This window comes from Emys orbicularis, chromosome 14 (assembly GCF_028017835.1).
Source record: "Emys orbicularis isolate rEmyOrb1 chromosome 14, rEmyOrb1.hap1, whole genome shotgun sequence".
NCBI lineage: Eukaryota > Metazoa > Chordata > Testudines > Emydidae > Emys > Emys orbicularis.
The window spans coordinates 13677586-13700637 of NC_088696.1; the positions used below are offsets into that span (position 1 = coordinate 13677586).

At 42.4% G+C, this 23052-nt stretch overlaps 1 protein-coding gene across 1 annotated transcript in view; it reads left to right on the forward strand.

Moving 5' to 3' along the window:
• The first annotated feature begins 5475 nt into the window (after window positions 1–5475).
• ADAMTS18 (ADAM metallopeptidase with thrombospondin type 1 motif 18) overlaps window positions 5476–23052 on the forward strand; it is a 102998-nt gene continuing 85421 nt past the window's right edge. The window contains exons 1-3 of the mRNA XM_065416525.1: window positions 5476–5598; window positions 5749–5836; window positions 7728–8044. Coding sequence (XP_065272597.1) covers window positions 5476–5598; window positions 5749–5836; window positions 7728–8044 — 528 coding nt within the window. The remainder of the gene's footprint in view (window positions 5599–5748; window positions 5837–7727; window positions 8045–23052) is intronic.

Consider the following 23052-nt stretch of genomic DNA (forward strand, 5'->3'; position numbering starts at 1 on the left):
ACTTTCCCCCTCATAAAAGTTCCCAGGGTCAGTTCTCCTCCCCGCGCTCCTGGGTGAAATTCTCTGTCCTGTGTTATGCTGTAGGACAGACAAGATTATCAGAATGGTCCCTTCTGGCCTTAAAATCTATTAATCTATGAATTGATTATAAAGAGAATACTTTTCAAAGTCTTCACTTTCCAGGATGTCTAAGAGGGTCTTGACTAAGACGCTGCTCTGTGCAAAGGGCTTGATTCTGCAAGAGTCTGGAGCCAAAGAGTGCTTAGCACTTCATGAAAGTGCCCCGAGCCCTGAAGCATCAAGCTCAAAGAGCTCTTAGAGAAACAGCTGGGAGAATACCTCAAAAAGTTCTCCCAGTATATTGCCCTTTTGAATACAAAGCCCACTTGCTTTATCATTGCTCATGCCCTGGTTGTGTTTGACTACCAGGAATATTCCAGCCAATGTGTTTCCTAGTAGGAAATGATCATGGAAACAGCTGATTGTAAGTAAAATTTGCAGGAAACAAATGCTGAATTAGCAAATGCCAGTCTTTGCTCTGATTATAATAATTACAGTCCTACATTCAGGAAACAGAAACAATACTATGTGACTTATGTGTCCAATCATAAGTAGCCATCATTGCCCCATTTTCAAATTTCATCACATCAAACTAATCGCAAACAAGAAGAACAAAAATTAATGGTACAAGTAATCCAGATAGATTCTGAACAACAAATACACACATGAAAAAAAATCAAACTCCTAGATAAATTGCTGAAAGAGGAAGAGGCTAAGACTGTAAAATAATGTAGTGCTATGAATTATCACTCAGCTCCACTCAGTGGCAATGCATGTGTTGTATGATAAAGAATTTGCTCTAACAAAGAAGCCAAAGCAAACACAATGGCACAGAGTCAGGGCATATTTGTTCTGCATGCTTGTCAGTCCTGTTCCTGTTAATGTGAGTTCTGAATGTGTTTACAGCCCGTTATCATTACCCGACTGCTAGCACTCATGGATTCTTAGGGGAAGCGTTAAATAAGCAAAAAGTCAAGAAAAAGGAATATTTAAAAACGAGGAAAAAAGAACCAATCGTTTAAAACAAACCCAATGGACTAGATGGTGACTTGAACTTCCTTTGTACACTAGGAAATATTTATGAGTAAGAATCCCCTTACATCTCTGCATTGGCTACCCAAGGTATTGGGGGTGTGTGTGTGCAAGAGTAGACAGAAGAGTAATTTGGAAAATTTTCATCAAAACAGTTTTCTGTGGGAAAATTCCATTTTGACAAAACCAAAATTTTTCATGAAATTGCGCTGATTCTGATGAAATTGCATTTAGAAAAAATAACCTGTTTTGACATTTTCAGAATTAAAAGTTTTTTATTTTTTTAAATGACTTTTCATGGTAAAGCTTACTATATTTTATATTAGTGTGTATACATATAGATATAAAATTAAAAAGTAAAAAGGGTCAACTTGAAATATTTCACATTTATTGAAATGAAATGTTTTAATGTACACAAAATTATTTCTTTTAACTTTTTTGCACTTTTTTTTTTAACTTCAGCTTTTAATCTGGGACAATTGTTTTCCCCCCAATTTTTTTTTTTTTTTTTTTGGTGGGATGGAAAATCCGTTATCTGCCTACCTCTGGTACACGTAGGTAGGCACCCTCTTGCACCTGCCCAAAGCAAATAGATGGAGAGACCATGGGGAATTGGTGGAAGCTTGGCTCTACCTCCACAAGTTGCTGGCCAGAGCAGCTGAGGTGGGAGTGCGGTAGTCACTGACAGCTGGCATAGGCCATCAGTAAACTACTGCTCCCCAGAACCAGGGAGAATTGTGATTCACTGACTGAACTGTGGTATGTTCCAACAACACTCTTCATTATGGGCTGTATCCTTGTGACAAAATTTACCCCAAGGACAGTGTTTAATTTGTAATGAAAGAGGTACAGGCGCTCAAGCAATTTTTTACATTCATAACTGATGCAACAAGCCTAGAGATGCTGGGGCTCAGCCCTGGCACAAATTAAGCCTGGCCCAAGGACGATATTGTTATTTGTATTGTTGTAGTTCCTAGAGGTCATTGTACACACAGGCAACAAAAGATAGTTCCAGCCCCAAAAACACTTACAATCTAAATAAGAGACAAGAGACAACAGGTGAAGACAACAAATAGTCAGGGGGAAAGCAAGGTAATAATGAGACAAAACCAGGTAGCATGAAAAGTAGTGGTAACACCAGCTGCCTAAACAGAATAACAAGTTCAATAACTGATTATATCAGTATATATATTATATACACCGCATATAATTCAGATATGGGGAGGATATGGGTTGACGATATGAATTGAAAATTACTGAATAGTCACTGCAAAAGTGTAGTGAAGTGATCATCAAGGGGTTAACTGAGTTACGAAGTGTATTACATGTTGGACACATGCTCCACCCTTTCCTTATTTGAACTTCCTGTTTAGTTAGTGGATGTTTGTAGTTCAATAAAGCAGCATGTTCCCAACCTGCAGTAGTGTGCAATTCCTGTGCATTGGGCAGTCCCTTTACAAAATGAAACTGGTATGTGTCCTTAATTTCATGATCCCAGAAAGATGTAGGTTTAGCAAGGTGCATCATTTTGCTACCTTGAGTCACAGTGTGAAGTTTTTCTTCTCTACCTTATTATATGGTAATTCTGTTTGCCCTAATTCCTCCTAATATTTGGGAAAATTGTACATACAGTCACACAATGATTGAATCAGTTCTCTTCTTTTATTACTATTACAAACTGAATGTGCTAAATCCCCAAGGTGAAATCCTGTCACCATTTATATAAATGGCAAAACTTCAATGGGGCAAAGATCTTGTAGTGGTTATAGGTTTTTATCAATTCCCCTGCCTGCTGCAAAAATTGTATTTTTTAACTCTGTAAATAAAATGAATAAAATTCAAAGCAGCACAACCTACTGAAAACAACCAAACACACCTGTACAGCCAGAAGACACAGTAGGTAATGGACAGTTGTACATAACTGGTCAAATGTATATCTTCTTCTATAGGCCACAATTCTGCAAGGCACTTAAGCATGTTTTTTAAGTGAATTTCTGAACTGGGGCCATGGAAAACTTGCATCCAATGATTTCTTTTGAATGTTCCCAGCGGGAATCACAGAAAGATCTTGAAGGTTCAGACAGAAGAAAAGACTGTGTGGTAATATATTTAGCAAGGTGATAATGCAAACCACTGGGAAATATAGAGAGGTGAAGGGGAAATTACATTCCCTGGCTGGGGAGTTATGTAATGTTTATAGACAGGAAACAGTTGGGGATATCCCCCTGGTCTGTGTGTCCAACCTCCTGCCCCCAACCAATTACAAAGAAAGCTCTGGTGAAGAGGTAGATCAGGGGTCGGCAACGTTCGGCACGCGGCTCGCCAGGGTAAGCACCCTGGCGGGCCGGGCCAGTTTTATTTACCTGCTGACGCGGCAGGTTCGGCCGATCGCGGCCCCCACTGGCCGTGGTTCGCCGTCCCGGGCCAATGGGGGTGGCGAGAAGCCGCGGCCAGCACATCGCTCGCCCGCGCCGCTTCTCGCCGCCCCCATTGGCCCGGGACGGCGAACCGCGGCCAGTGGGGGCCGCGATCGGCCGAACCTGCCGCGTCAGCAGGTAAATAAAACTGGCCCGGCCCGCCAGGGTGCTTACCCTGGCGAGCCGCGTGCCGAACGTTGCCGACCCCTGAGGTAGATAAAAGGCATGTCTTCTCAGATATAAGTTTTCTCCTTACTATGTATTGGTGGTACTGCCAACACTCACCTCAGACTCCATGTTGCTCCCTAGCCTATGTGCCAACCTGAGCAGCTCTTCCTCTAGGATTGGCACAAACTACCAACTGTTTATTCTCACAATGTGATCTTTGAACAGGGCTTGAGTGAGATTTTGAATGTCCCAGTGAGATACACATTGGAAAACCATCCAGCACAAAAGGAAGGTCATGAGATAAGAGATGCAACTCAAAGTGCAGCCAAACACATCATAAACGAGTTTTGTATCAATGACGGAAGTCAGCTTCTTTATGGAAATCAGCATTCAACATTACAGTCCTCTCTTTCAATACTCCTGTTGTGGCTATATTTCTCTCTCCCTCTAACCCCCCCCCCCCCGCCATATAGTCGAATGAAAAATAAGGGTATTCGCTCTCCAAATGAAGGAGACTCAGAAAGCTGGATTGTTATTACTGTGCTCTTTCTCCTAAACCAGCCAGGTTAACCGTATGCTTGTGCACAATCCCAGCTCAATGATCTCCCCCATCCCCTGGCTTTTTTTTAAAATTTGGAAATAATTACAAATATTTGTGCTAATGCTGATAACGAATAGCCCAGTTACAAAACATAACTAACAATAAGGCAGAGACGGTTGTATTACCCTAGCCCAGGAGTCGGCAACGTTTGGCACGCGGCTCGCCAGGGTAAGCACCCTAGCGGGCTGGGCCAGTTTATTTACCTGCTGACGTGGCAGGTTCGGCCGATCGCGGCCCCCACTCGCCGCGGTTCGCCGTCCCGGGCCAATGGGGGCGGCGAGAAGCCGCGGCCAGCACATCCCTCTCCCGCGCCGCTTCCCGCCGCCCCCATTGGCCCGGGACGGCGAACCGCGGCCAGTGGGGGCCGCGATTGGCCGAACCTGCCACGTCAGCAGGTAAATAAACTGGCCCGGCCCGTTAGGGTGCTTACCCTGGCGAGCCGCGTGCCAAACGTTGCCGACCCCTGCCCTAGCCCCTGCGAGCCCAGTCAGGGACCCACATTGTGCTAGGTGCTGTACAAACACAGAACCAAAAGACAGTCTGGGATTTGCACTGGGTGTAGGGATAATCGTGCCTCGCACTTGTGTAGTCTCCTCTGCCTGAGGCTCTCAAGGTGGGTTTGGTGGGGGCACAGTGGGGTAAGCTGGCATGGCAAGGGTAAGGATCCAGGCTAGCTCCCACCCTCGGCCCCACTGAAAATCAATGGGGGGGGGGCTTCCTGTTTATGCCAGAGCTAAATTTTCCCACCCCCTCAGTGAGTTGCCGAAAGGGTCACCCAGCAGGTCAGTGCCAGACTCCAGCGGAACCCAGGTGTCGGGGCATCCCCCCGCCCCTCCCCCCTTATCCCGGCAGCTCGGAGCACACGCGGCTCCCGCAGCTGGGGAGGGAGGCTCGCGCAGCCGCTGCTGCCTCCGGATTGGCCCGCGCCCGCGCTCCCCCTCCCGCGTCCCCCAGGCCCGGGGGGGTGGGGGGCTGAGCGGAGCGGGGGCGCTGGAGCCGGGGCTGTCATTTGTCTGCAGCAATTTAAACCCTGCGCGCCGGCCGTGGCTACCTGCGAGCCTCTCCATGGGAGCCTCCGCCCCGGGGCACGCTGCGGGCGAGGCAGTGGCTCCGCAGTAAGCGATGCGGGGCTAAGAGCCCATGCGACCATGCGGGAGACCCGGCCGCTCCTGCTGGGTATCTGTGGGAGCAGGTAACATGCGAGGTGCCCGGAGGATCATGGACTGGCTCCTGCTCTTCGTGTGGACGTTACCTGTGGCGGTTCTCAACAGCAGCTCCATGCAATTCCTGACCATCCTGTGGCTTGGCGGCATTGCAAAGGCAGGTCGAGAGCACTTTCTTTTGCAGTCGCCTGGAGTGCGTACATGCCAGGTGGCGGAGCCGTTTCTGGTGCCTTCTCCCTCTCTGCCTTCCCTTGTCCAGTGACTCTCGCCCAATACCCCCTTTTCTCTTTTTTTCTCTCTCTTGCAGACCCTTCAGCTGTGCTGCCTCTGTTGCGTGTCTTTTGCAGCAGCTTTAACCAGTGACAGCAGCAGCAGCCTCAATGGACTGAATCATGGTTTGTGTCTATATCTATATCTATATTTTAAAAGTGCATGCAAGCGTCTTTGTGAAACGGAACATCCAACCTAACCCACAAATGTTGGTCCTTCTTTTCAATGAATATAAACGGAACCCAGGCATGCTGCTGTAAGCCTACATGCAGATTTAAGGTGCCACCAGACTCCTTGTTGTTTATGCAGATTTAGTATCTCTAGAGCATGGGCAAAATAAATAGGGCACAAGCTGAAAAATGAACAATAACAACAGAGACTATTTTTAAATGCCAGGAAAATAAAATAAAATGGCAAAGAAACAAAATTTCCATTCAATTATGGAAAAAAAAATAATAGAAAACCAGGGGGAAATAAACCATGCAACCCAGGCTAAGGGACTGTAGCAATCCAGGAAGGAAAAACAAAAAAACAAAAACAACCATCTTGTATAAACAGGATTATTTTGTTGTTGTTGTTGTTCCCACGTGGCAAAAAATAGTGTTTTGATGTTGTTACCTTTTGGAAGCTTGCAATATCTCTCTCTATATATTTGCACTTGCTGAGAGTGATAAGTACAGTGCAGTGCGCACAGGTTTCAGGAAGGGAAAATACTGCTGCAACCCATGTCTGCTGGGGGATTCCCTTCTTCCAGCAGCTGCTTGCATTTTTGGCTACCAGCCTGCTTAGTATCCTGAGCTTCTGCCATTGATTAACACCACTTAAGGAAAGTGAAAGCCCTTGATGTATTGTTTCCACTGTCTAGAGCAAAAAGAAACCTATCACTGGCTACGTTTTCAGTGTAATATGCACCCAATAAAATCAGTTCAAGGCAAGGAGATTAATAGTATGCAACATCGGCTACTATATAAGAACATATTTTTGTTCTTTATCAGGATGTATTTCAATTTAAGAAAAAAATTATTATCAAAGATATGGATATCTTTAGGCATTCTGACCAAGATACACATCAAAAGGTAAGCAGTGTTAGGAAGTAGGCTACTTAATATAGTGTTTTAATGTAAGCCATGCTGTCACTTGCAGGAGTATCTGCAGTCCTGATTCAGCAAAGAACTTAAGTATGTACCTAATTTCAAGAATGTAAGTAGTCATCACCCTGTGAGTAGATCAATGGGACTACTCATGTGTTTAAAGTTAGGCACATGCTTAAACACCTCACTGAATCAGGCTCTATATTCTTCTCTTCTCCAGATATTTTGAGTCGATCGTATTTTTCTTCTCCCAGATATGCACAGAATTTCTTTCACATAATTTAGCCAAAACAACTGAATGACTGAATAAAGGTTATGAGGTAGTATGTAATCTCTTTCTGCTGAAGGTCAGTTACGATTTGAAACCTAGTCTAATCAAGACACTACAAAGAGATGAGGTCTGACTCTGTTAAGGAATTAATAAATTAATCCTTTAATCCAGTTGAACAAATGGAACAATTCTACATAAGCCAATGTTAAGCCAATACGAAGGCTATAATTTTGCTACACTCTTGGAAAAAAATAACAACAACTACATACAAAACCCCACTCTTCCCATGTGACAGCAATTAATATAGGGGGAGGGGGAAAATCTATAGACTTGCTGGTGATGACAAATGTCTTCACAAGAGTGACTGTGGGAAAGTTCACAGCTATGATAGTCTGTCCCTCTCAGTGGGGCAGAAAGGAAATAAACACTGTATTAGAGTCTGTGTGACTTACACTGAACAGCTTGGAGTTGCTTTAGATGATTTTATGCATGCATTAGATACATGTAGCCCTTGGATCCTTGGTGCCATGCCCTAAATGAGGAAACTTCATGCCACTGTGAAAGTCTACTGCATAAATGAGCGCTATGTTAAAAAATGACATACGCTTTATTCATTGAGTACAAAGGCTGATGGTCAACATTTTGCCATTACAGATTACGTATTTGTGACACCTGTCGAAGTGGATTCCAGTGGATCATACATCTCACATGATGTTTTGCACAGCATTAGGAAAAAGAGATCAACTCAAAGTTCAAAGAGTTCCTTGCACTACAAATTTTCAGCATTTGGACAGGAACTGCACTTAGAACTTAAACCTTCTACCATATTTAGCAACAACTTTATTGTCCAGGTACTTGGGAAAGATGGAGTCACAGATTCTCAGGAACGTGAAGTTGAGCAGTGTTTCTATCAGGGATTTATAAGGAATGATAACACTTCTTCAGTAGCAATATCTACATGTGTAGGCTTGGTAAGTGTTTCGTTAAAGCAAATTTAGCATTAGATTTTCATATGCAGAAAATACCGATTTTGATTAAGTTATCAGATTCCTGAAACATACAGGATAGTTTTCATGCCATGGACCATTTTACAGATTTTCCTAACATCATTAGCTGAACTAGCATCATCATGTTTAACAAGAGAGCTTTAATGATAGATGATAAACTCTGTCTTTGTCTCACTACTGGTGTTTTTTTTTGGGGGGGTCACAATTTTTAAGAAAAAAACCCAGTTTGATGGCAGATGTGTGTAATAAATCCAGGAGAATTTTCATCCATTCTCAGAGCATGCATGATAGCTGTATACAGTGTCTAATTGCTCTGATAAGGTAAATGCCCTTCTTGCATTTGTGAGTAGTCTGTATTCTTGCTTCTGTGTTTGGACTACTTATGCAGTAAAATTTGCAAGATCAGGCCATAAAATTATGAGAAAAAAATAAACATTATTTCTAGGATTGTCAGGTGCTTGAGGGAGAAATCTGGCACCCAACTCTCATTGAAATCCAATAGGAGTTAGGTGCTTAGCTCCCTTATACTACTTTTGAAAGTTTCAGCCTTCATTGATTAAAAAGTCTTACACTCAGAACAGGGTTCACCAATTAAGTATTTTGCTTGCAGTATTTTCTGTTTACCACTGTGTTTTCCAAAATGATGAAAAAAATCTTACTAACAGAAACTTTTTTTAGACTACATTCTACATTGTTTTATCCCTAAGGAAGTCTTCATTGATTCATTGGTACAATGCAAAAGAACATCAACAGAGTTGAATAGCTCTTGTTATGTCCTAGGATAAAGGTCTTGCTTTCCATGCAATCCTCCTAGAAAAAATGGCTGGTGTGCACCATGGTAAATATTTGGATTGAAGCAATAACATTCATGGCATTAGAGTATCTGAGGGGATACATGGCTTATGAGGTCAGTTAAGATCTGAAATCCAGATGAGGTGTTGAGTGAATCTCCAATTCCTTCATTTCAAGGATACTTGGATATATGACAGTCACTAATGTGTGACAAGACAGAAGAAAGATGCATTGAAAACATTCATTTACTTTGAAAATAAATACAGTTTCATTTAGCATTTTCCTATTCAGCTCCCTGGAAATGGTTGGTCCATAAGGAAGAACTGTAGGATGTTGTTGAGTGCTGCTTGAAATGGGCTGGATTATACTTTGAATGCCATGTTGCTTTTTCTTTGTTAGTAACAACTACTAAAAGGAGTTAGCGTCATCTATTTCATCCAAGCAGTTGGGACGGGCTTTTGCAGCAGGTGCTGGGAGTTGGAATGAAGTTTTCTTTGTTTTTTGTTATGTTTGTAGTGCTGATGATATCAACAATGATTGAGGTGTTGGTTTTGTTCTATTAGAGTGGCTTCATTTCTACGATCACTAACTTTCTTTATATTTGTTTGTAAACCATTTTCACTTCCCGTCATGTTTGTGGTTCCTCTGAGGTAGATACCATATCACTGAGAAGTCTTACATTTTGTTATTACATTGTTACATTGGGTAGGCTTTGTATTTAACAAATGCATTATTAGAACTATGCGGAATAATGTTGAAATGTGTTGATTCTTGTCTGGAGAACCAGGGCTCAAGTCTGCCTTAGGTCACAGGGAAACTGAGTTAAGCAATTTTACCTTAGTCTGAGATAGACCTTTGGTCTTGTACCACTGTCTCGCTGTACAAAGTGTCATGACTGGCAGTCTTTGCTTAGGAGACACCCAGAATTTGAACAGAAGGGAGTGAATATTGTGATTGAATTGATTTTATTTTGGCAGAGCATGAGGTGCTTTCCAGTACCAGGCTGTCTCCAGTCCTGTCCATGACTTTTCTGAATTACAAGGCTCACTAGATTTGCCCTAATAATAGATATTTTAAACTGACAATTGTAATTCATCTTCACTCATAACCTACTCCTAACATGTTATAAAAACTGCAACCATGCTTTTTTCCCAACCATATAATAACTTCTACACAACAAATGAATAGTAAAAATAATCAACAAAATTCTCAGTTCCTGAGTTTACTGGGCTGCTTGGCTTAGAAATATGCCATCATCTGTCTGTAATGAAACCACCAAAATCTTTGATTGCAGTCCAAATTCAGTAATCATACATGAAGTCTGGACGCTGTGCTGTGATCAAGGCTACCTTGTGAATAGCCTCTATATCCTCTTTGCACCAACTACTTTTGTCACTTGGTTGCCCTTCTTTCCTATTTGCTTTGTTCACTGCAATTAAACCGAAAGTGGTGTTTCTTCTATATGGTTGGTAGCACTAATCTTTCCATTGTTCCTTTCATTAGCAGTAGCTTCCCTACAATAAAACTGCAGTGACCCATTCTTTCAAGCCTGGAACACCACAATGTGATTTGGAAGCAATTGCATTTCAATAGACTACAGGGACTCTTTGATCTAATTTTGTGGATGACCTACAGTATTCAGTCATTCAGTTGTCTGTTATATGCCACTGCCTGCGGAGTGGCAATGGACTGTTATGTTGAGTGACCCTAGTTGAACAGTAAAAAGGAGCAAGGATTTGTTGCTTTGCTGTAGACTTGCTAAGAGAAGTTTATATTGAACTATATGTACCTCAACAAAACCTTGGCATATAGCTTAGCAAGTAATAAAATAGCAAACCCACATATATTTTTTTCATGTTGTTTGTAGACTGTGACCAAATTTTGCCTGCTGTATTAAAGTCAACTCAGGTACATGGATGTGACGGAGGGCAGAATTTGGCCGATGACTTTTATTTGAGAAGATGGAAACTCCTATGTTCCTAATGTCTTCCTCTTTGACCTCCCTAATACCCACATTGCCCTCATCAACCTTATGTGTGCACGTGCACTCTCTCTCTCTCTCTCTCCAGCTTTGCCCAGCACTCTGATGACATCACCCTGTCTTTAATCCTCCCCCTTTGCTCCCCATTATGTATATACAGATTGTGTACTTGTCTGTAAGCTGGTTGGGACAGGGACTGTCTGCACTGTCTGAAGAACAGGGAGTTTAAGTGATTCATCTGAGGTCACCCAGTCAATCAGTGCAGAGTAGAAGAGAATCCAAGTGTTGTAACTCCCAGTCATGTTGTTCTTAGTAATCCTCTATATTTGTCACATGTGGGTTTACAGAGTAGGACACATTCCCCAGCTACGCCAGTCCCCTTTTCCCCTATAAAGTCAAACCACCATAGAAAGTTTACGCTGTTGTCCAATACACGAGGCATTGAAAGTAGGGAAGGTTGTGAATGGATTACTCATTTGTAATCACTTCTCATTTCTGTGGATGTTACTTTCTCTGTTGGGAGATACTGCGTAAGAAATGCAACGTAAATGCCTCTGGACGAGAAACCTGGAGAGAGAGATGATTTTATATTGGTGTCTGACTAATAGGAGTTCTCCCATGATTGGTCATTTTGGCTGTTTCCCACAGCTAGTTTAAGTTAGTGAAAAGACTGCCTTTGACTTCAGTGGGCTTTGGATCAGGACCCTATCCTTGGGCCAAATTCAGCACTAAGCAAGTGTGACATCACTGAGGCCAGAGGAGTTGCACCTGCTTACACCAGAGCTGAATGTATGCCTTTCTCTCCCTTTTATTTACGTACCTCAATTAGGGCAGTGAAGAGCCAACTTCATGCATTAGCCAGTGCCCTCCTTTGTTTTTGGTAAGATGTGATTGAATCTTTCATTACGAGGGGCCTCTTTCTCTTGTCTCAAGTTCTGTTGTGTTTGCTGGTGTCTAGTCAAGGGAAGAGAACAAGGAGGAAAGGATGAATCATGTTACAATCACTGAGCTGTCAGCAGAGTCTGTGAATAAAAGGGTGGTTGTAGCACTGAGAGATAAACAGGAGATGTATTAATTCAGTGGGAGTTGTGTGTGCATGTCTGAGGGCAGGACTTAGTTCACAGTATCAATGAAGCCACAAAATTAAAGCTTCTCAGTGCAGTCTGGCCACCAAAGAGGCTTGCAGGGAGAGTCATGCGCTTGTGCAACTGAATGACTGAGAAGAACCCCATATTAGCATTATTGAAGTGACTCCAACAACACCTGTTACTATAAAGGTTGTGTTTTATGTCCAATTAAATATACCGAGACATATCCCATGGTACTTACTCAGTCAAACTGCCAGTAAAATCAATTGGCCAAATTCTGCTCTCACTTACACTGGTGTACATTGAAATTAACTGTTGATTGCATGAAGTTGCTTTAGGCTTATACAGGTGCAAAAGGACAGAATTTAGTCCAGTAGGAGTTTTGGATGATTAGAAACTGAGGATTTGACTCATTCCCAATAGTATTATTAGTCTATCCACGAGTCAGTAGCAGATACTATAATTATTTCTCCATTATACCAGAGCAACATGAACAATTTGAACTGTGCTTGAAATGTACAATGTCCCCCTGAATTCACCCCATGCTATAATAGCATGAAAGAGGAGGAAAGAAATTTTCATTTGTCAGGGAAATCTTCCTGACCTTGAATAGAAGCCGCATCCTTGGAGACATTTAAAATTGCACTGGGCAGATCACTAGACAGTGCACTGCAGGGCTGAGGGGGCTGAGCTCGATGTCTGGGCCAGTAACTGGCCTTTTCCATCTGTGTGTGCTCGACCCTGCACCCATTGATTTCAACAGTCCAGGATAAGGCACTCTGATTCTTCTACTGCTTTCACGGTGCTTATAACAAAAGTAATTGAGACTTAGGGTTTGGTAGTGATCTGCCCTCAGTGGGCAGGAGGGAAAAATGTATACTGTGCCTTCACAGTTGGGGGCACAATGGCCGGGTTACTGCTGTCATTGTATATGAATATGGCCCAATTCTCCATGAAGTTCCAGTTGAGTAGGTGCAGACTCTACATAGGGCTCTACATGGACAGAGTGGTCCTTGAATGTGGCACACATTCAGAGGACTCATGCTTATAGGAACAATTTAGCCCTCTGGGCCATATCCTTTCTCCACTACCTTTGTACTGCAGAAATGGCCCAGAGAATGGAAATCTGCTGCAGCTTCTCCTACAGGGGTGTAGAGCAGGCATAACTAACTTCTGTGCCAATTCTCCTTAAGCTCCCCGAATGTAGGAGGTGTGTTGGGGCAGGGAGAGGCCACAGCTGGAGTGCACTGAGCTTCCAGCAGTCCCTGATCCATTGGGGGTAACCAGTGTAATTTAGAGAAACCCTTAGGCTGTTCTGAGTTACACCAGGGACACATTATAACCAGTTTCAGGACCAGGAAGCAGCACTGTTTTTGCCCACCGTCTCTACCTTCAAGAGTCTGGCCCTCAGTCTTGATTTATCATTACTTCAGAATATGTGAAGGGGGTTTATATGGATCAGTTTCTCTGTCTAGCCACAAAACAACAGTGTTTCGCTAGCTATATCAAAGACTTCCCATGCAACTTTGTTCCCACAGTTTTCCTAGCTAATTTCAAGGGAGATTACATTAAAATACCATACTAAAGGTCAGGAAAGGATGATATGTCTGGACAGAGACTTGACCTCCTAATGACGGGATGCCTTTGATGTAAATAAGGATTTTTATTTTAAACTGAATTTTTTTGACTTGGACTATAGCACTTATTATCCATTGCTCCTGAGACTTGGGAGATGTTTTTATCTGCTCTTATTGTAAAAGATTTTCAGAAAAAATTAAACACTGTTGCTTTTTTTTTTTTTTTTAAAGTGGCAATTTCTACAGCTCACACCAATAATTGACCTATACAGGATTTCATTTTTCCCACTTTCAAACAGTGAATTTAGTGCTTGAGAAGGAGCCAGATTAACAGAACCAGAGAATAAAGCTGTCTATTTCCTCAAAACACAATGACAGCCTGGGAAACAGTTGTTTAAGTTGCCCCGTCACCCATTCCCACCTCAAGGGCTGTGTAAATGACACACTGTGGTGCATTTTCTGCAGCAGCGTATTGGAATCATGACAGAGCATTGGTTCTGCTCCGTGCTCTATGACACAGTCCACTTAATTAAACAGATTTAGTAGTGTCTCGGGCCTGGCCTTGGAGGTAGCCCTTCCCAAAGCATAAGAGGGCAGTTCTTTCCCCAAAGGTATTCATTCCTTAACCTCTCTGTTAAGCCAGTTCATCAATTATGATGCTAGGTTTTTGTGATTTGGACACTTAATTGAATTGAGAACATGACTTGGTTTCATATATGCCACCCAAGGGAGGGCATGTCCAGTGTGTGCTGTGATTGACAGTTCATTACCAACTCCCCGAGTCATCCAGTCCTTTTGGGGACTTATTTCTTGTAGTCTTAGTCATAGTGTATGTTTAAGAAATATATACCGTTGCCATCAAATCTTTGGATACATCATTCAAAGCTATACATTGTGTAAGCTCTTTGGGACAGAAACTGTCTTGTTGTTGTTGTTGTGTGGACAACACTAAACATAGTGGGGCTCTGATTCATGATTGGGGCATCTAGACACTATCTAAATAGTGTTAAATGAATTATTATTATTATTATTTATTATTCATAAGATTTGTTTGAACTCTGCAATGTCTGGACATTGTCAGGATAAATCTTGGGACGGATGCCCAGCAGGTGTAAATCTGCATAGTCCCAAAGGTGCTGTAGATTTCCTTATCCGTGCTGCTAGTCGCACATCTGACTAGTCAAGCTGGCAGAATTTGAAACACCGGATTGATTTGCCATGGTTTAGGCTCATTGTTTACTGCTTCCACTGCGTTCAGTAGCAAGAGTAAACAACATACTAAGTCATTTCCACACCGTTTATATTTAATTTCACATTCTGGTTCTCATGGGTAAACTCAATGTTGCTGGCGTTTCCATTCACAACTTCTCAGGGGATTGTTTAAATTAAAAAAAATCTATTTTCAATTAATTTGTTTTTCATGATTGCAAGACAATATTTCTTTTTTTGTTGGGCCACATCCTTAGTTGGTGCAAATTGATATTGCTCCACTGAAGTGGAACTTGTGTTTGCTACAGAATTAACTTGAGTGGTGCCCCAACTTGAGTCCCATCCACACAAAGACCCTTAACTTGAGTATAGTGGCACTTTTCACTTGCATTGGCTGGCCCATCGGGGGGCATAGGCTCAACCTCAAGTTGGCACAACTCGTCAGGCGCTAACACAGCCACCCTGTGGAGCTCCAGTGAGGCCTGATGGAGCTCTGCCCATTGCCATCATATGAAGATCTGACCCATTATATTTTGGATTGGGAGAGCTCCATCTACTAGAGCCTCCCCTGGGATAGTGCTTGGGGTGTGCTAGATCACTGGGATCCAATCTGGATATGGATAGAGACCTCTTTAATGTTTTTAATGAAGTAAATACTAATGGGAATTGTGTGATCATGGGCAGGGGTGAAAGTAACTGAGGACACTTACCGGTATGGGGGGGGGGTGTCTCAGGTGGAAGGGGCAGGACTGGGGGTCAGCATCCCCCAGCCAGCCCTTGGCCTGTGCCGCCTGGGGCTCCCGTGTTGATTTAAAGAGCCCAGAGCTCCAGACGCCGCTGCTGCAGTAGTGGCATCCAGAGCCCCGGGCTCTTTTAAATTGCCGGCCCCAGGGTAGTTGCTCCCTTTGCCCCCCCCCCCGCCCGTCAGCAGCCGGGGGGGGCGGGGGGCAAAAGGGGCAGGGACGTTAAAACGCTGCAGGGCCCCCGACAGGGGAGGCAAAAGGGGCAGCGCTTTAATGTGGGCTGGGTATGGTAGTAATAATAGGGATCAGACTTTCCTGGATGCGATAGCTGATGGATTCCTTCACCAACTAGTTGCTGACCAACAAGAGGGGATGTCATTTTAGATTTGGTTTTAGTGAGTAGTGAGGCCCTCATAGAAGAAATGGTTGTAGGGGACAACCTTGGTTCGATCGATCATGAGCTAATTCAGTTCAAACTAAATGGAAGGCTAAACCAAACTAGATCTGTGACTAGGGTTTTTGATTTCAAAAGGGCTAACTTTAAAAAATTAAGGATATTAGTTAGGGAAGTCAGTTGGACTGAAGAACTTGTGGATCTAAAGGCAGAGGAGGCCTGGATTTACTTCAAGCTAGGGGTCGGCAACGTTTGGCATGCGGCTCGCCAGGGTAAGCACCCTAGCGGGCCGGGCCAGTTTATTTACCTGCTGACGCGGCAGGTTCGGCCGATCGCTGCCCCCACTCGCCGCGGTTCGCCGTCCCGGGCCAATGGGGGCGGCGAGAAGCGGCGCGGGCAAGGGATGTGCTGGCCGCGGCTTCCCACCGCCCCCATTGGCCCGGGATGGCAAACCGCGGCCAGTGGGGTCAGCAGTCGGCCGAACCTGCCGCGTCAGCAGGTAAATAAACTGGCCCGGCCCGCCAGGGTGCTTACCCTGGCGAGCTGGGTGCCAAACATTGCCGACCCCTGCTTCAAGCCAAGGTTGCAGAAACTATCAGAAGCCTGCATCCCAAGAAATGGGAAAAAACTCATAGGCAAGAGTTGTAGACCAAGCTGGATGGGCAAGCATCTTAGAGAGGTGATTAAGAAAAAGAAGAAGGCCTACAAGGAGTGGAAGATGGGAGGGATCAGCAAGGAAAGCTACCTTATTGAGGTCAGAACATGTAGGGATAAAGTGAGAAAGGCCAAAAGCCATGTAGAGTTGGATCTTGCAAAGGGAATTAAACCAATAGTAAAAGGTTCTATAGCCATATAAATAAGAAGAAAACAAAGAAAGAAGAAGTGGGACGCTAAACACTGAGGATGGAGTGGAGGTCAAGGATAATTTAGGCATGGCTCAATATCTAAACAAATACTTTGCCTCAGTCTTTAATGAGGCTAATGAGGAGCTATGGGATAATGGCAGGATGACAAATGGGAATGAGGATATGGAGGTAGATATTACCACATCCGAGGTAGAAGCCAAACTCGAATAGCTTAATGGGACTAAATCGGGGGGCCCAGATAATCTTCTTCCAAGAATATTAAAGGAACTGGCATATGAAATTGCAAGCCCATTAGCAAGAATTTTTAATGAATCTGTAAACTCAGGGGTTGTACCGTATGACTGGAGAATTGCTAACATAGTTGCTATTTTTAAGAAAGGAAAAAAATATGATCTGTGTAACTACAGGCGTGTTAGTTTGACATCTGTAGTATGCAAGGTCTTGGAAAATTTTTTGAAGGAGAAAGTAGTTAAGGACATTGAGGCCAATGGTAATTGGGACAAAAACCAAAATGGTTTTACAAAAGGTAGATCGTGCCAAACCAACTTGTTCTCCTTCTTTGAGAAGATAACAGATTTTTTAGACAAAGGAAACACAGTGGATCTAATTTACCTTGATTTCAGTAAGGCATTTGATACGGTTCCACGTGGGGAATTATTAGCTAAATTGGAAAAGATGGGGATCAATATGAAAATTGAAAGGTGGATAAGGAACTTGTTAAAGGGGAGACTACAATGGGTCGTACTGAAAGGTGAACTGTCAGGCTGAAAGGAGGTTACTAGTGGAGTTCCTCATGGATCGGTTTTGGGACCAGTCTTATTTAATCTTTGTATTACTGACCTTGGCACAAAAAGTGGGAATGTGCTAATAAAGTTTGCGGATGAAACGAAGCTGGGAGTTATTGCCAATACAGAGAGGGACCGAGATATCCTACAGGAAGATCTGGATGACCTTGTAAACTGGAGTAATAGTAGTAGGATGAAATTTAATAGTGAAAAGTGCAAGGTCATGAATTTAGGGATTAATAACAAGAATTTTTGTTATAAACTGGGGACGCATCACTTGGAAGTAACAGAGGAGGAGAAAGATCTCGGAGTATTGGTTGTTCACAGGATGACTATGAGCCGCCAATGTGATATGGCCGTGATAAAAGCTAATGCGGTCTTGGGATGCATTAGGCCAGGTATTTCCAAGTAGAGATAAGGAGGTGTTAGTACCGTTATACAAGGCACTGGTGGAATATTGTGTGCAGTTCTGGTCTCCCATGAATTCAAACTGGAACAGGTACAGAGAAGGGCTACTAGGATGATCCAAGGAATGGAAAACCTGTCTTATGAAAGGAGACTCAAAGAGCTTGGCTTGTTTAGCCTAACCAAAAGAAGGCTGAGGGGAGATATAATTGCTCTTTATAAATAAATCAAAGGGATAAATATCAGGGAGGGAGAGGAATTATTTAAGCTTAGTACCAATGTGGACACAAGAACAAATGGATATAAACTGGCCATCAGGAAGTTTAGACTTGAAATTAGACGAAGGTTTCTAACCATCAGAGAGTGAAGTTCTGGAATAGCCTTCCAAGGGGAGCAGTGGAGGCAAAAGACATATCTGGCTTCAAGACTAAGCTTGATACATTTATGGAGGGGATGGTATGATGGGATAGCCTAATTTTGGCAATTAATTGATCTCTGACTATTAGTGGTAAATATGCCCAATGGCCTGTGATGGGATGTTAGATGGGGATAGGATCTGAGTTACTACAGGTAATTTTTTCCTGGGTGTCTGGCTGGTGAGTCTTGCCCACATGCTCAGGGTTTAGCTGATCGCCATATTTGGGGTTGAGAAGGAATTTTCCTCCAGGGCAGATTGGCAGAGGCCCTGGGGGGTTTTCGCCTTCCTCTGCAGTGTGGGTCACTTGCTGGAGGATTCTCTGCACCTTGAAGTCTTCAAACCACAAGTTGAGGACTTCAATAGCTCAGACATAAGTTAGGGGTTTGTTACAGGAGGGGGTGGGTGAGATTCTGTGGCCTGTGTTGTGCAGGAGGTCAGACTAGAAGATCATAATGGTCCCTTCTGCCCTTAAAGTCCATGAGTCTAGTTGACAATACTCCTTTAAATAAAACCCTGAATCTGACTTGAACTTTTTTGGATAAATACATTACAAGCAAGGTTTTCCTCTGTCTTTCTGATTATGTCACTGGGAGCAGGAGCTTTGGTTCTTTCTTGCCTTTTCTTATCCCATTTCAATCCAAATTCTGTTGCGGCAGGTCTAGCATAAATTACGATGTGCTAAAGGCATTTTCCATTGATTTGCACTGACAGTGATTTGATCAGCTATGTGATGGGCTGATGAAAGCAAAATTATTTTTGTTTCAAACAGTAGAGCCTTTTTGAAAATTTAGATGTAGAATTTAAGGAAGCTTGAAATCATAATACTTGGCATTAATAGAGTGTTTGTTAAATGGAAATCTCACAGCAATTTATAAACAAATTAATTAAGCCTCAATACATGCCTATGAATTAGATGTGTTATCTAAGAAGGTAATCCTGGCATATTGTTGTTTGGAAAAAGTCATGTAACATATTGTGTGCAGTATTGTAGCTGTGTCGGTCCCAGGATATTAGAGAGACTAGGTGGATGAAGTAATACCTTTTATTCAACCAGCTCCTGTTGGTGAGAGAAACAAGCGTTCGAGCTTAGACAGAGCCGTTCTTCAGGTCTGGGAAACGTACACAGAGTGTCACAGCTAAATAGAAGATGGAACAGATTGTTTAGCACAGCGGTTCTCAAACTTTTGCACTGGTGACCCCTTTCACATAGCAAGCCTCTGAGCGCGATCCCCCCTTATAAATTAAAAACACTTTTTTTTATATATTTAACACCATTATAAATGCTGGAGGCAAAGTGGGGTTTGGGGTGGAGGCTGACAGCTCACAACCCCCCCATGTAATAACCTTGCGACCCCCTGAGGAGACCCAACCCCCAGTTTGAGAACTCCTGGTTTAGCATAAGTAGTTGTAACAAATATGTAACAAGTTAGTAACTCTCAATTTACCTCCTCAGAAGTCATTAATATTGAGGGCTGGAGAAATGCAAGCCAATCAGATCATATATTCAAAGAAGGGACTCTTGAATGGCTGCTGCTGGAAACAATTATTGCCCTATCTTGTGATTCACAATTGTTTTTCCTCATCCTGTAAGTTAATTTATCTTTTATAATATTCATCTATAAGGTGGGGAAATCTTTCCAGCAGTTTATACAGTAAGATGTAAATTCTAGTCTACCTGTTTGAATGATTACAACACTGAAATAAATATATATATAAAAACAATAATACTTCTTGTCCCTAAAGGGAAATATTGACCAAGGAGAATATCTGAGGTCAAGAAATATTAGTATTGACTTCTATAGAAGCCAGTATGTACTTATTATAAAACAAATGGAATGCTGCAAGTCAAGTGTAGTGTCTGAAATAGTCCACATCACACCAATTTTAATCAAAAAGTAGCTTGGCAACATGCCATTGGCTGCCCTTGCAGGGCTCTTGGCTATCTAAGCTGGCGGGATGTTGTTTTTTTACCCTTTTGTGGCATTAATGTTTCCTGATTCTCCAGCTCTGTCGTATGCACACAATTTTAGCACATGTGGCTTTATCCTTTGAGGTGTTGGGTCTCTTTGTTCACAATGGAACCACTTTAGTGCATCTGGTTGCCCTACATATGTTCAGTGAAGCTCTTCTGCATTGCAGCTGATTATTACTGTTCATAGAAATGTATTTATAAGACTTTTCAATGGATTTACACAAAACACACTAGACCTACACTAATGTTTTCCTTTTGTTTTTGCAAACCACTGCACAGTATGGCATCCAACTCATTTAAGAGAGTAATAATACATTCTGTGCATAGCAGATACGCAAACAAAATATGGATCACTCCTCAGACCTGTTATCTTTCTGCCATGAGAGAGAATTGTTTTATAAAACTGAAATAAAATTAGATTTTCAAAGACAAAATTAAAAACAGGTCTGATTTTTTTTTCTCTACATACATAATTATGTGAGTGAAAAATATGAGTTCTAGGCATTTAAAAATAACTATGTCTGGAACAGGCTTGTTTTATGTACCACATCTTCATTATTGCTGTGGTTGTTTTTTTTTTTTTTTTTTTTTTTTTTTTTGGTAGGAAGTCATTATCAGAACCATAAGTTTTAAATTAATCTAGTCAAAATCTCAGGAAACATTTAAAGTTAATATTGTAATCGGAAATGTAGTACTGTAGGTAAAAATGAAAATGGTCACAGTGAAGGAAATCTGTGAATGATGCAAAACTTCGAGACAGTAGAGTGGTGGGAAAGTTTGATTTAAAGGAGCAAATTTGGGTTCGCAACACTTGTTGTTTTCACTTTTGACATCTAGGAGTCCGGTGGCATTCACTGGTTCCAGTGAACATATGTATGGAGATTAGAGCTCCAGTTCTGGGATGTGGTGGAGCTGAGCTTTCTGTAGCTTAGTGGGGGTGGTAGAGGAGACAGAGGGGACTGCATACCTTTGCACTTCCCAGACTGTACTGTCTGCAATAGCTCCCTATGTCGTCCTCCTACAGCCCAGGCTAACCAGAGCACCCTCTTCCGCCATCTGGCTTCTCATTGTTAGGGACAGCAGAACATCCCTATGTTGCCCTCCTATGTCATCAGGGATATTGCCCAGTGTAGATAATTGCTGCCTTTCTGACTCCTGTATGCCCACAGAGCTTATACTGGGTTGCAGAAGACCCCAGAATCAGGGCACTAAATGTATCAGTAATCATAATTGAATTCCTGCTTGAAAGCTGTGCCATAGTGCATCTTCGTCCAGCAGACAGGTCATGATCTAAGACATCAGAAGATGTGGGTTGTATTCCTGGCTCAGGCACAATCTTGATGAGTAAACTTGGGCAACGTGCTTAAATCTTTATAAGCCTGATGTTCAGAGATTCTGAACACCCACGACTCCAGCTGAAGTCAGTGGGAGAGCTGCAGGCACGCTCCAAACTCAGACCCTAATCTGGCTCAGATTCTCATTTGTAACGTGGAGATAGTGATGTTTAATACTTAGACTGTTTTGAATGTGTAGCTCTCAAAGCACTTTATAAATGCACTATCATCAATGGGAATTTTTTGAAGTTTGCCATGAGATCTTGGATTCGACCAGTACTGTCAGTTTTTCCAAAAATAGGGCATTCTTATTGGGACAGTTCCTTAGATGGAAACCTCCACTAGTATGAGTTTAAGCGTAAAAATACATTAGGACACAACAAACAATTAAGCAAAGCAGTTATATTTTCTCTGCAGAACAAGCAAGCATGAATTACATTTCCAGAGATAGTTTAATAATTCTATTTGCAGTCATACTGCAACTATTGTAATTTGGAGGTGAATTTTTTTTTTAGCTTACTCCTGCACTGTACTTTAGGGAACAGTACTGCACTGACTATCTTTTCTTGAATTTTTAGAATTCTGTTTTTCTTGAGCAGGCTAATTCACGTACCAGTCACAGTTGTAAAAATATCAGTAATAAATACATTTCCAAGTTATATTATATGCTATGAAATCAACATTAGCAGGGAAAGTGTGTTGGGGATATTCAGTAAAAGGTAACTACAGCCCAGCTAAATTCCACACATAAGCCAGATCCTCAGCTGACATAAATCAGTGTAGCTCCATTGGCTATCAGACTATTTGTCCATTAAGTCTGATATCCTGCCTCCAGCAATACTAGCCAGTACTGATCACAAGAGAGGAAGGAAACGAAAAACAAAAAAACGCCAAACAAAAAAGTGCATCATTTTCAAAGACTAGGGTAGATACCTAAATAAGTGGTCTGATTTCTAGAGCTGCTGGACATCTACAGCTCTCATTGATGTCACCTGATCTATAGCCCTTTCAAGTCAGTAGCAAGACTCTTGTTGATGCCATTGGATTTTGGATCAGGTCCTACATAGGGAAGAGTTTCCTTCTGACCCTGCTGTGATCATGTTACACCTTGAAGCAAGAGATGTACCATTTCTGTAGCACCGATTATTACCTGTATTATTTGGTTTAGCAGAGAGACATTGTGCACAGCTGAAAAGATTGCTGACTCATCAAGAAGGTGTGGAATGCTGGTAGAAGGACCTGACACAGGAACCTCGTAAATAATCCAAGGTAGCACCTTATTTTCAAATTTCATTGAATCAGAAGTGAGACTCAGGAAAACAGCCTACTGAAGGACAAGGAAACCCATCTTGCAGGCTGACCCCGTCCTGTTCTCATGGACTGTCCTTACTGACTAACAATAGGGAGA